This window comes from Microcebus murinus, chromosome 1 (assembly GCF_040939455.1).
Source record: "Microcebus murinus isolate Inina chromosome 1, M.murinus_Inina_mat1.0, whole genome shotgun sequence".
Lineage (NCBI taxonomy): Eukaryota > Metazoa > Chordata > Mammalia > Primates > Cheirogaleidae > Microcebus > Microcebus murinus.
Genome location: NC_134104.1, coordinates 56,718,342 through 56,732,326, shown reverse-complemented (window position 1 = coordinate 56,732,326; position 13,985 = coordinate 56,718,342). Strand labels below are relative to the sequence as shown.

The 13,985-nt window shown below is 36.8% G+C and overlaps 1 protein-coding gene across 2 annotated transcripts in view; it reads left to right on the top strand.

Moving 5' to 3' along the window:
* CFAP44 (cilia and flagella associated protein 44) overlaps positions 1-13,985 on the top strand; it is a 94,983-nt gene that overhangs the window by 3,805 nt on the left and 77,193 nt on the right. Inside the window, exons 2-4 of one of the 2 annotated variants that reach the window (XM_012787506.3) lie at positions 6,676-6,783; positions 9,577-9,714; positions 10,245-10,392. In XM_012787506.3, the coding sequence (XP_012642960.1) occupies positions 6,681-6,783; positions 9,577-9,714; positions 10,245-10,392 (389 nt within the window). In that variant the 5' untranslated portion in view covers positions 6,676-6,680. The remainder of the gene's footprint in view (positions 1-6,675; positions 6,784-9,576; positions 9,715-10,244; positions 10,393-13,985) is intronic. The other variant, XM_076001426.1, reaches the window with a different exon arrangement.

Genomic DNA, 13,985 nt, shown 5'->3' with positions numbered 1-13,985 from the left:
TTCTTTCCATAGTTGTCTTTCACATTGCAAAGTAAAAACCGAGTCTTTCAGGCAGATGGGAGGGGGGAGAAGAGGATGGGTATATACACACTTAATGGGTGCGGTGTGCACCATCTGGGTGACGGATAGGCTTGAACATCTGACTTGGGTGGGGCAAAGGCAATATACGAAAACTAAACATTTGTGCCCCCTAATATATTGAAATTAAAAAAATTAAAAAAAACAAAACAAAACTGAGAGTCTGTTCTTACTTTGAATCTTAACATGACCATCTCTGGCACACTGCTGGGATTGAGTATGTGAGCTTGTGAGAGTGAGGACCAGACCCTAGACTCTGGTGAATGAATCAGAGCAATGTCTCCTTAGGGAGCACTCTGTCTGGCTTCCAGCCAGCCTTCTTCTAGCAACATACTCCTCTGTATCAATGTGTGCTGTTATTTTCTTTTTTTCTTTACTCTTCCTTGGGGTTCCCTCTGTCAGCCTAAATTACAAATAGAGAAAGGCTCTCTAAAAGAAATCATGTTTATTCAGGAGTAGGGTGTTGCCATGGGACTGTGCATGCCATGGTAAACTGTGTGCATACCAGGGAGGTAAAGGAAGGCAAAGGCTTTTAAAGGAAAAACGAGGAGAGTTTCATAATTGTTTTGAGATAATTATCCTTGGCTACAAAGATTAGCGACAAGGGTGATGCCTGTCCAAAGTTGGACAGGCAGTTCTGGGCAAAGGGCCTTGTAGAAGTATTTTTTTGTATAACGTTGTGATGGCCTTTGTACAGATTGTGTTTTTTGCAGAGTCTTTTGGCATAGTTTTGTTATCAGTCATACAAACCTATGAACCCTCTCATCATAGCCTTTCTCTGCTCTATTTGTCAGGGTTCTTTTTTAACATCAGTGACTCCATTCTGATTCTGATAACTTTCACGAATCAAAACTGGACAGTTCTAATGAGTTGGTTAAAAGAATTGGCTATAGGCTGGACCCAAAAGCCTGAATCTAATGAAAGGAGATTTATGATAGTTCTGCTAATAGACTCTCCAACCTAGCTCATTGAGTTGTTAAGAAAGACATGAGTTAGAACATACAAAGAAGGTTAAGTCATTCTAATTGGTTACAGATTGATTGCGATGAGTTGGTATATGATAAACCTGTCTACCCCTGTTTAAGACAATGCAATCTTAGACTGTCTTAAAGAAACAAAGTGAATGTGCCCAACAGGTGAAGTGATAGTTCCTCTCTTCTAGAAAGTATCCAGATCCTACAAAGAAGGTATGAAAATGGACAGGATATATGATGTAATTGGGAATATGAACAAATTGGGAATTTACTTCTTGAGCTATCAGGGTGGTGAAGAAAGTTGGAAACATGTCATTGAGGAATAATTGAAAGAGTTGGAATCCTTTCAGGGGAAAAGAGAACTGCAGAGAAATGAGTGCCAGCCACAGTTATTTGAATGGCTGTAAGTTTGTTCTGAAGGCCAAATGGATCCAAGTTGGCAAGGAGGCAGATTTCAGATTAATATAAAATGTACTAAGAACAAGAGCTGAGCATTATTAACAGAATGTGCTTGCCCTGTCACCTGAAATATTTGAATTGAAGCTGATTGACCATCTCTTGAAGTGTTCCTTCATTTGTTCATTTTTCCAGGAATATATTAATGTATTCATCTCTTCACCCATTTTACATACTGAATGCCTATACCTACCATTCTTAGAACTTTACTATATTGAATCACCACTGACATCTCAGGACAATCTTATGCAATGAGGTACTGCATTTTAAAGATAGGAATACTGAGGCACACAGAGGTTAAATCTTTGGTTAACACCTCACAGCCAAGAAGAGGATGAGCCAAGATTTAAACCCAGGCAGACTGACTCTGTAGCCCATGCTTTTTGCCCTGGTCAACACACTAGATGCTTTTCTGACAGTGCTGGGCTAGATATTGTGGATGTATTAATATGACCTTTTAGGGTGGGAGGTTTGGCTAGATAAGTCCTCTTTCAACGCTGAAGATTGCATGATCGGATTTATTGAGTCCCACATGTATAAAAGAGAATATCTAGTAATAGTAAGAACAACTACCATTTCTGAGTGCCTGCTAGTTGTTTTATGTCAACCCATGTTTCTTAACCCTGGTTCTTATGCCTGGTTGCACAAAAGAATCACCTGGGAAGTGAGGCCCTAATTATTAATGGTATGTTTTGAAAAGTTTTCCAAGTGATTCTACAGTCAGAGTTGAGAACTATGGATATGAAAGATACCATTGAATATTTATGTCAACTCTACCAGATTGCTTTATCTCCCCCACTTTACATATAAAAGGATTAAGAGCTGGGATGTGAACCTAAGTCTCTCTGACTCCAAAGCCTCCTCAGGTTACTACTTCCTGATCCCTTTGTTCTAGAAAACAAAAACAAACAAAAAACTCCTTGTTCCATCTCACCAATTATATTGCTAATATCCAGAAGACCAGAAGCCTCTCCTATCTGAGCTGCTCAACTGCTTTTTATAGGTTCTTCAGTCACATTTATGACCCAGAAGAGCTAAGAATAGACCTCATTATTTGTTGTCCAATATTGCTACTTCAGATCACTGGGCAAATTCCTTGGGTTCTAGTATTCTTTCTGATGCTGTACACAACCTGACATTAATTGAGTTTGTAATATTAAAGTTTATCCCATGGTAATATTAGCCTTTGGAGGAATAATATGTTTATGATAGAACAGAATAAAGTGTGCTTTTATCTTGACACCTACTTATCTTTTGTTGTAGTTCAACTCCTTTGTTTACAGTCTTTCAGTTACCAGAAGATGGGTTTTTTTTATCCACCCTATGATTATCTTATGAATAAATTTATTAGGTCTTATGGGCTCTTTTTATTTGAATCTATATTCAGGTAACCTTCAGTTATAGTATGTTAAAAATAAATGTATTTAGGAAAAAGAATACTAAAAGGTAGAAAGTGATCTCATGAAGTTTATTATTGATGGGGAGCAGGAAAGAAAACTATGAGATTCAAATCATTGAGAGGGTGTTGGCCTGTCATTCTTGGCTTTAAAGGGAGCCATGAGCCAAGAAATGCATTGGCCTCTGGAAGCTTAGAACTACTCTTGGATGACAGACAGCAAGAAAACGGGGACCACAGTCCTACAATCACATGGAACTGGATTTTGTCAGCAGCCTAAATGAGCTGAGAAATTACTTCTTCCTCTCCTTACCCACTTTTGGTGCTTCCCATTGCTTCCCTGGTGAATCTCAGCTTTCTCTCCTGGATAATCGTTTCAAAATGTGAGAATCTGCTTACTTTTCTGCTTCCTTTCCATGGAGGAGGCACACACTACCTGTGTCTAGTTGGCCATCTTGATCCTGTCTCCACTTGCCAACTCTTAATCATCTTCGTGTCTCAAATACCTCTTCTTTAACTCCCAAACATGGTTTAGACTTCTTGCTATACATGCCCACAATATCCTATTTTTACTATTTGTAGCACTCCTTATAATTACCTCTTTAATATTTATCTTTCTAAACAAGTTCCATGAAGTTAGGGGTCATATTTCTTTTGTTTGATATTGTAATTTAGTGCTAACATTAGACTTGATACTTCTGTGTGACTTGTGCAGATGTGAAAAAAAAATTAGACTTGATATTATACATAATACCTGTGCTCAATCAATATTTTTAAATTGAAATTGATTAGTAATACCAAGGTAATTTGATAATGTGAAGAGGAAGAGGGAGGGATGGACCAAAGGAAAGATGGCAGAGGTTAATTTTTATTTTTTTGCTGTAATTGGGATTATATATTTTTTTTATTTCAAGAAAATAGGAGAGTACAAATATTTTGGTTGAATTTTATATCTTTGCCTCTCCTTAGCAAGGATTAGAGGTATGCCCTTCTTCTCTACAGTGCTCACCACATCCCTCAGATATGGGTCTACCCCCCTAACCCCCGAATCCCTGGTGAGCACCACTACCATTTGAGCACCATAGTGTTAATCAGTCAGTACCAATTTGATGGTGAGTACAAGTGGAGCCCATTTTTCTGATCTTGTATCACCTCACTTTGGATAATGGGCTTAAGCTTAATCCAGGATAACATAAGTGATGTTAGTTCACTGTTGTTTCTTAGAATTGAGTAATATTCCATTGTAAACATATACCAAATTTTAATAATCCACTCATGAATTGACGGGCACTTGGGTTGTTTCCGTGTCCTTGCAATAGTGAATTGTGCTGCCATAAACATTTGGGTGCAGATGTCTTTATTATAGAATGTCTTATGCTCTTTTGGGTAGATGCCTAATAATGCTATTGCTGGTTCAAATGGTATTTCTATTTTTAGTTCTTTGAGGTATCTCCATATTGCTTTCCACAGAGGTTGCACTAGTTTGTAGTCTCACCAGCAGTGTAAGAGTGTTCCTGTCTCTCCACATCCTCGCCAGCATTTGTTATTTTGGGATTTTTTGATACAGGCCAATTTCACTGGGGTTATGTGATATCTCATTGTGGTTTTGATTTGCATTACTCTAATGATTAGAAATGTTGAGCTTTTTTTATATGTTTGCTGGCCATTATTCTGTCTTCTTTGGAGAAGTTTCTGTTCATTTCCATTGCTCATTTCTTGATGGGGTATTTGATTTTTTCTTGTTAATTCTTTTGAGTTCTAGATAGATTCTTGTTATCAGACCTTTATCAGAAGTGCAGAGAGCAAATATTTTTCCCATTCTGTTGGTTGTCTATTTGCTCTAATGATAGTTTCCTTGGCTGTGCAGAAGCTTTTTCATTTAATCAGATCCCATTTGTTTATTTTTGTTGCTGCAGAGATTGCTTTGGGCGTCTTCTTCAAGAATTCTTTGCCTAGGCCGATGTCCAAAAGGGTTTTCCCAACATCTTCTTCTAGGATTATTAAGGTTTCATGCCTTAGGTTTAAGTCTGTTATCCATCTTGAGTGGATTTTTACTACAGAAATTATTCCACAACATTGAAAAGGATGGTATCCTTCCTAACTCATTCTATGAAACCAATATCTTGATATCAAAGCCAGGAAAAGATGCAACAAAAAAAGAAAATTGCAGACCAATATCCCTCATGAATATAGATTCAAAAATCCTCAACAAAATTTTAACAAATAGGATTCAGCAGCACATCAAAAAAATAATTCACCATGACCAAGTAGGATTTAGTCTAGGGATGCAAGGCTAGTTCAACATATGCAAATCTATAAATGCAACTCACCTCATAAATAAAAACAAGAACAAAGATCATGTGATTCTCTCAATAGATGCAGAAAAAGCATTTGACAAAGTCCAGCACACCTTTATGATAAAAACTCTTAACAAAATAGGCATAGGTGGCTCATATCTTAAAATTATCAAATCTATTTATGACAAACCCATGGCCAATATCATAATTAATGGGGGAAAGTTGAAACCATTCCTAGTTTGAACTGGAACTAGGCAAGGATGCCCTCTATCTCCTCTTCTATTCAACATAGTACTCGAAGTCCTAGCTATAGCAATCATGCAAGAGAGGGGTATTAAAGGCATCCAAGTGGGGGCGGATGAGATCAAACTCTTGCTCTTTGTAGATGATATGATATTATATCTAGAAAACCCCATGGATTTCATCCAAGAGACTCCTAGATTTGATAAATGAATTTGGTAAAGTCTCAGGTTACAAAATCAATATACACAAATCAGAGGCATTCATATATGCCAATAACTGTCAAGCTGAAACTTGATGAAATCAAAGACATAATACCTTTTACTATAGCTCCACAGAAAATTAGATATCTAGGAATATATTTAATGAAAGATATGAAAGACTTATACAAGGAGAACTACGAAACGCTAAAAAAAGAAATTGTGGAAGATGTAAACAGATGGAAAATCTACCTTGTTCATGGATTGGTAGAATCAATATTGTTAAAATGTCAATATTCCTAAAGTAATCTACAGAATAAATGCAATCCCCATCAAAGTACCATCATCATTCTTTACAGATCTAGTAACAATAATTCTTCACTTTGTATGGAATCAGAAAAAACCTCGTATAGCCAAAGCAATCTTAAGTAAAAAGAATAAACTGGGAGGCATCAGTCTTCCTGACTTCATGCTGTACTATAAAGCAATAATAATTAAATCAGCCTGGTACTGGCATAAGAACAGAGGCATCGATCTTTGGAATAGGACTAAGATTCCAGAGATGAACCATCTGCATATGGTAACCTAATCTTTGATAAAGCAAACAAAAATATACATTGGGGAAAAGAATCTCTATTCAATAAATGGTGCTGGGAAAACTGGATAGCTACATGCAGAAGAATGAATCTGGATCCATACCTCACACCTCTCAGAAGGTTCATTTTAGTGGTGGAACATTTGGGAAAAAGATAGACTTTGTTGGTGTGTTTCACTGTGCACCCCTGGAAAACTAGAATGCACCCCAATGACAAGTTTGCCTGGGGAAAGGAAATCTGTGATTATAATTTGCTGTTTTTCAGAGGTCTCTGATGGTGGGTACACTCTTCTGCTGGTGGGTCATCTTAGATCCTATGCAAACATGATATTATTAACACACATGGTGTTTGGCACTTGTAGAATTTGTTAGGGGGAAAATTTATTCATTTTTATTTTATAGCATCATACCTTTCTCTGTCTCAATTTTTCACTTACAGAGGAAATGAAGGAACCAGATGATCAGGATACTGATGGGGAGAAATCAGATAGATCAAAGAGTAGTAGTAGGAGGCAAACTCAGAGGTCTTCTAAATATGAATCAAGATGTAAGTAAAGACAATAATATATATACTTTTTAATTATTAAATTTAGGTAAATATTTAAACTATTGATCAGTTTTTAAAGTAGACTAAAAAGAGCAGAGTCTCGTAAAATATATCTCTCATACTCCCTTTTCTCAGAAAACTTCAGGAAAATAGGCTCCACAAAAATGATGGAGTTAACTAAGAAAAAAGATTGCATTGGACCCAGGAAATAGGAGACTCAAGATAGGAGAAAAGTAAACGGAATGCCCAGGATGACACCTGGGCGGCCATCCAGAAGACAACTAGGGAAGGAGAGTTTTAACCTCCAAGAAAGGTTAAAGTGTTAAATGACAGATTGTCTGACAGGTGCATGTGGAAAACTGAATTGAGTGGAATTTTATAGAACTATGACAAGATTTGAGAAGATTCATCCAGAGATTCCAGAAAGTCAAAAAAGTGAAAATAAATGAGGTAATTATTAATTTTAGGAAAAGAATGTTGTTCAAGAAGGAAATAAAATAATACACTCTCAACTTAGAAATGAACAGTATTAAACCCTATACTAAAATGAGTAAATATGGTCTTTACTACAGGTATGTCATGCTCTAATTATATTGGGAGGGTTGGTTGTCTCTATTGTAAGTGATAATCAAGATTTAAAATTCTCATCTACTGGTAATAAACTATCTAAAACTGATGAATCGAGAGAGAGAGTGGTATATCCATATTATTTAAAAATATGGAGGTAAATATCAGAAGATAAATATTAAAAGCTAAAAGTGACTGCTTCTGGAGAGATGGAGAAAGTTGTTAAGCAGGGAACAACTAGGTAGTTTTAAAATAAATTTTTAGCACCACTTGCCTTTTAAAAATAATGGGCATGTAATTCTTCAACAAAAATAAAAATACTCTTTTAAAAAGTAAAAAAAAATTAGATAAAATAATTTTTAATGAGTCTGCATCTGAGTTATAGAACAGAAATGGTTTACTTGGTTAACTCCCTTACAAAACTGAAGTTTCTTAACAGTAGAGTCTGTGTTGGAATCATTTATCTCTAGCTCCTGGTTAACAGAGATTACTGTCACCTCTGTGTTGATAATAACCAATCTGTACATCTGGTCTAGGTTTCTCCTGTTAGGTCTACTAAGCCTTTAATGGACTTTTCTGACACAATGCGATAGAGAGCTCAACTTTGGTTTTGAGTCCTAAATCTACGACTTAGAGATGTGTGATCTTGGAGAAGTGACCTTTTTGAGCCTCAAATTTCTCAATTAAAACAATAATTGTGACTCACTTGGGAATTAAATTTGATAACATGTGGAAGCATTGCATAGACTGCAATAGAAGAGAAAGTGAGGAATTTTGTAACTAGGATTTTTAAAAGATGGCTGGCTCTTTCTGACTGGGCATTGTGGTGTTAGGTATCTTAGTGGAATCTTGACTTTTTCAGGATCTGATTTTAAATATAATTTATGAAATTTAATTTTGAATATTTACCTAGAGGAGATCAGATCCTGGGAAAATCAATTCATAAACACAATTGGCATTAAATTCTTTTAATCTATCTCAGACATGTCATGTAAACCCACCATTTCTCCATATTATCTTTTCTTGCAATATGGATTTCTATTTAAGTCCTCCTGTCCAGGTCTCCCTCCACACTGCCACTAAAGTTACCTTTCCAAAATGTATGAATATATCACTTTTCTTAAAAACTTTATTTTATTCCTCCCTTGCTTTTTTTTTTTTTCCTTCTATTTCCACTTTTCTGCACTCTCTACATTTCTGACACAGGGTTGTCCATTTTTTGGTTTCCAGTCCTTGACAGTGTGTTCCTGGATGCCACTGTCAACTTTCTGGGGATGGATTTAATGATAATGACCCTTGTCTAGCACTGCCTCAGGACCTCCCTTTCTTATGTCAGCCCCTTTCAGAGCAGGCCTCCTCAAGTGTGGCCTTGCCCTGTGCTCAGCTCATAACTAGTTCACATATCATGGGTCTTAGGATCCCAGATGATAAGAAGAACTAATTTGCTGGCATCCTGAACATCCCCTACCTTGGTGCTGTGTGAAGAGGTCTCTGTCCCGGTTCAGCCACATACCTGATAGCTGCACTTTTCCCCCTCTGGAGACCTTGCTTTTCTCTCAGACTTCTAAAATGTCTGAGCAACTTCTTATCCTTAGGATCCTCATGCAGAATGAATAAAATTCCTGGTTTTCCACTCAAGCAGAGAAGTTATAATGGACTCTTCCCCATATTCTTAAGAAGGGGTTTTGCTAGACCCGAGTCCTATTAGGAAATTTAGGCCAAGGGTACCAGCCAAACCACCCACCATTTCTCACAAAGGTGAAGGACTATCAGTTACTAAGACATTGATTTCTCTGATTCTTATCGAAGGACTAAATTATTACTGCTATTTTATAATAAGTTAGGAAGAAATTTGGTCTCTCCTATTTTCAGCAATATTTTGAGTAGAATTGGTATTATTTCTTCCTTAAATGTTTGGTAGAATTTACCAGTGAAGCTATCTGGGCCTGCAATTTTCTTAATGGGAAAATTTTAACTATGAATTCGATTTCTTTAATAATAGAGTGTTGTCTATTTCTTCTTTTCTAAGTTTTGTAAGTTTGCATCTTTCATGGAATTTATACATTTCTTCTTAATTGTCAGATTTGTTGGTATACCACTATAGAATGTTTTCATTCCTGATATTGAAGATTTATATTGTTGCTCTTTATTTCCTGATTGGTCTAACTAATAAAAAAATGCTTAAATCAAAATTTAGGAATGATTAAAGCAAATTATTTTTAACAGCTTTTATAAAAGAAGATACCACAGATGACACATATACTGAAGGAGAAGGATCATACTTAGACGAAGAAGACACAGATGTGGAAGATTTGGAAGGAAGTTCAAGTTCATATCAAGATGATGATTTGGAAGCCACTAGACGTGAATATTATTAGTTCTCTATCAGTAATTGCCCCTGTTTTAAAGATAAATAGCCCAGATAAATTGAATGGCTTTAAATCCATAGAAAGAGAAATTTACAGGATGTGGTTATGTGGGAATGATAAAAGGAAAAGTATTTCACATATTTTGGTAGGTAGTTTAGCAGTCATAGAGTTATATATTCCATTTCTGAGAACCATGCCTAGAACTCTCAGACTCAGTCTTCTGGGTTTTGAGAGGGCCTGAGGAGTGCCATACCCCAGATTAGTGAGAGTTCTCCAGCTCTCCCTTGGAACTGATTGGGAGTTGCTCTTTGAGGATGTTACAGCCGTGAACAGATCTCAGCATCCCCCTCACAGGCACGTTGGTCCTTCCTCCCATGCTCATTGGTGGATGGCATCCTACGTTCAGGCCAGTAGTGGTACTTACTGCTGGAGTATTGCGGGCTATGTACATTTCTCCTATCTTTGGGAAATATAATTTTGGATTCACCAGACACTCTTTTTAGTTAAAATATTTTAATTTCTTAGAATCTCAGGAAATCCCAGCTGCAGAAGAACCAGAAGAGGAAGTTACAAAGAAAATATCAGAGAGCTTCTACTATGATTATATGGAGATTGCTTCAATACCTTTTGTGACTCCGGATTCGAACATACCATTGGATCTTCTCACACTTTCGTATCCACTCTAGCTAAATATGTATAATTTGGGTATTCTAGTTTCTTAGGTAAGGGGTTAACAAACTACATTCTAGTCTCTTTAGGTAAGGGGTTGGCAAACTAAATATGTATAATTTGGGTATTCTACTTTCTTAGGTAAGGGGTTGACCAAATCTGCCCTCCCACCTGTTTTTGTAGATAAAGTTATCCTGCAGCACAACCGCATTCATTTGTTTACATTTTGTCTATTGCTGCCATCACACTACAAGGGCAGAGTTAAGTAGTTGTGACAGAGACCATCTGGCCTACAAGGCCTGCAATATTTACTACCTGTCCTTTGCAGAAAAAGTTTGCCAACCCCTATCTTGGGTAATTTTAAGAAGCTTGACCCTTAGAGAATTTGAGATAGAAATGTATGATCTTAATTTAAACTAAGCTTTTGTTTGATGCCAAATAACAATAAAAAGAAATGACATTTTCTGTCTGTCCTTTGCACAAATGCAAAAGGCTGCAGCTCATGAGACACAAAGTGAAAGAGACCAGAAGGCCTCGTATTCCCATTCACCACTTCTGCCAGCCTGGCCTTCCGTTGCCAATGCCTGTCAGGTTAAATCATTGATTTCCCTTGTTGAAGCACTGATGTCAGGCATTAGTAATTTCACATTATATATTAAATGAGTTATCAGAGAAGTGACCCTGAGGAAGTAGGGTACAAAATAGTATATTTTAATGGGTCTGGAGAATAAGAGTCTATGAAGATATGTAAAATTGGGGATGAATGACAAGGGGATTTAGTGTTTGTCATCCCTTTATGATGCTGGCTTTGTGAAGCATGTAGAATATTGTTTCCTTTGAGATCCTTAGCTAGCAATTTACTATACTTGCCTTTGGACAGGTGATGGTTATCACCACATGGCCTAAACCCCCAGCTGGCCTCTTATAAAAGGTGTGTTTACAGAGATAGGGTGGTACACTCCCTGACTCAGTTTTGCTTTTTACATAAAAACAGAACATGTTGTTAAATCCTGAGTGTAACTCAACTAAGTCACCCTGAATCTTGTAACCTGGAATTTTATCTCTTCAGAGCTTTCCGGACTTTGTTTTTTTTTTTTTTTTTTTTGGTCTTTGGACAAGTTTCTGATGAAAGTAATGCTGTTTACTTTCTTTTAGTCTATGTTTTTTTTCAAACGGAGTGGAGGTAGTATATCAGAGTCGTCTGGAAGCTTTTCCTGAAGTACACAATGCTCTGATATATTTCTGGATCTACTGTGCTATTTCTGTGGGGAGAGGGGCTTGGGCATATGTACTCTGATAAAGCTTCCCTGACGGTTTTGCACCTGCTGCCTTCTTCTAGCCCCCAGCACTGGGAACCCTCTGCTCCAGGATGGGAGGGTCTTTATTAGAGAGACATGCCTAGATTCTAAACAGCACAGTGAGAAGGACCTCAACTTTTATTCCAATGTATGAATATTCTCTGCTCATTTTGGACTAGTGGCTATATAAGCTATGTAGCCTTTTCTTGAACACTTTCAACACCATGGAAATCACGAAGTAGCTAATCCCATTTTTGGACAGTTTGCATTATTAGAGAGTTCTTTGAGGCCTTGAATCAAAATCTGCTTTCTCTGAGATGGCCCCCATTGGACTTAGTTCTACTCTCTGGAGCTGGAACAAATATAATCTTTATCTGTTGTAAGAAATTCTAAGTAATCAGTTGTCACGTATCCCCTAAATCTCCTAAGTACCCTTTTAATTAACCTTTTAATAATTATATTTATTCTATTTAAGTTTTAAAACTTGCATCTTCTAAATCAATTTATCCTAGCAAGAAATTTACCACTTATAAAATATCACCTAAGCTATGGCATAACTTATAGGAGACATTAAATAGAATTTAACATGTTTAAATAATTTTAAAGTAGAGCCCCTAGATGGGCATGAACAAATGTTGAAGGGCCTGAGCCTCTGGCAGGAAGTTGAGAAGAGGCAAGGCCGAAGAGAGGGTGAGATAAGACAAAAGAGAGTGGAAGGTACATCAAAATACATTTTTGAAACTCTGCTAATTGCTGCTGTCCTCTGGGGCTGGAAAGAAAGGATTGGATTCTATTATAGTTTGCATTAATTAATTAATTAAACAAACATTTATTGAATACCTAATAGGCTCAAGACACTGTTTGCTAGGCATTGTGGGAAATAAAGATGGTGAGAAGCAGTCTCTGCCCTCTAAGTGGGTTGTAATTTAGACAGGGAGGATTTGAGAAGTTACAATCTCAGGAATTCTGAGTTTGAAAGGGCCTTTGATCAGAGCAGTAGCATGTAAGAGGGGTTGTCCCCTGAAATTTGAGATGATGATATTAGATATATGAGAATATCGCTGATTCCTAATTTTTGTCCAAGTTAGTGAAGTGATGGTAACCCACTTCTACTCTCCTACTTACTGCCACATTTTTAGCCTTCTAAAGTATTATATTGACACCTGGGAAGAGAAAAAGAAAGTAAAGAAGCAAGAAGGAAAGGTGAAAGCAGTGCTTTGAAGAAAAGGAAAAAAAGAGTAGGCAAAACTTCCTGCTCCATGCAGGCTCTGTAAAGATAAGAAGATTTTTATCTGGATCCAATACTTTATTGTCCTGTGGCTAAGGAGGCCCCAGGTATTCTCCTTGAGGCCTAAATAGCTTAATTTAGATCTTTGAATCACATATTCATTCACATTTCTATATAAGATTCAATTTTAGGCATTTCTATCTTTATTAAGTTTATAAAATTCCTTTTTCTTGAACAGATCAAATATCCTGAAATGCTTTCTCTCTCTCTTTCAATTTAACTATTAGGTAATGAGATAGGCTAGGTATAGTTGGTGCTAATTTGTTTATATTTCACAGTTCAAATTGCATTAATTTAAATATTCTCTTCTTTTTTACATTTCTACATTTTCTTTTTGTTAAAAGTTTCACATAATTTCTTTCTTTCTTTTTTTTTTTCTGTGAGACAGAGTCTCATTCTGTTGCCCTGGCTAGAGTACTGTGGCATCAGCCTAGCTCACAGCAACCTCAAAATCCCGGGCTCAAGTGATCCTCCTGCCTCAGCCTCCCGGGTAGCTGGGACTACAGGCACGGGACACCATGCCCAGCTAATTTTTTCTGTTTTTAGTGGTTTGGCTAATTTCTTTCTATTTTTAGTAGAGATGGGGTCTGGCTCTTGCTCAGGCTGGTCTCAAACTCCTGACTCAAGCAGTCCTCCCACCTCGGCCTCCCAGAGTGCTAGGATTACAGGCGTGAGCCACCGTGCCTGGCCCACATAATTTCTTTTTCTGAAAATTTTTACTTACAAGTAAGTGGAGTCCTCTAAAATCAGAACTTACTGCTTAAACAAGGGCTCAGGAAATAAAAAGTTCTTCAGTGATACTTCACCTTTGGAGTTCAGCAGTAAATTCTTGTAAACAAAGAAATCTGTCTGCCTAAGACACATTATATATTTTTTTACCAACTCTAATTTTTTTCATAGATTGATCTCATTCAACTTATTTATTACATTTATATCTTGTGTATATTAACTAATAATGTACATTTAAAGGGTGTATATATAACTTAGACTTTTTTACCTCTATTTTGAATT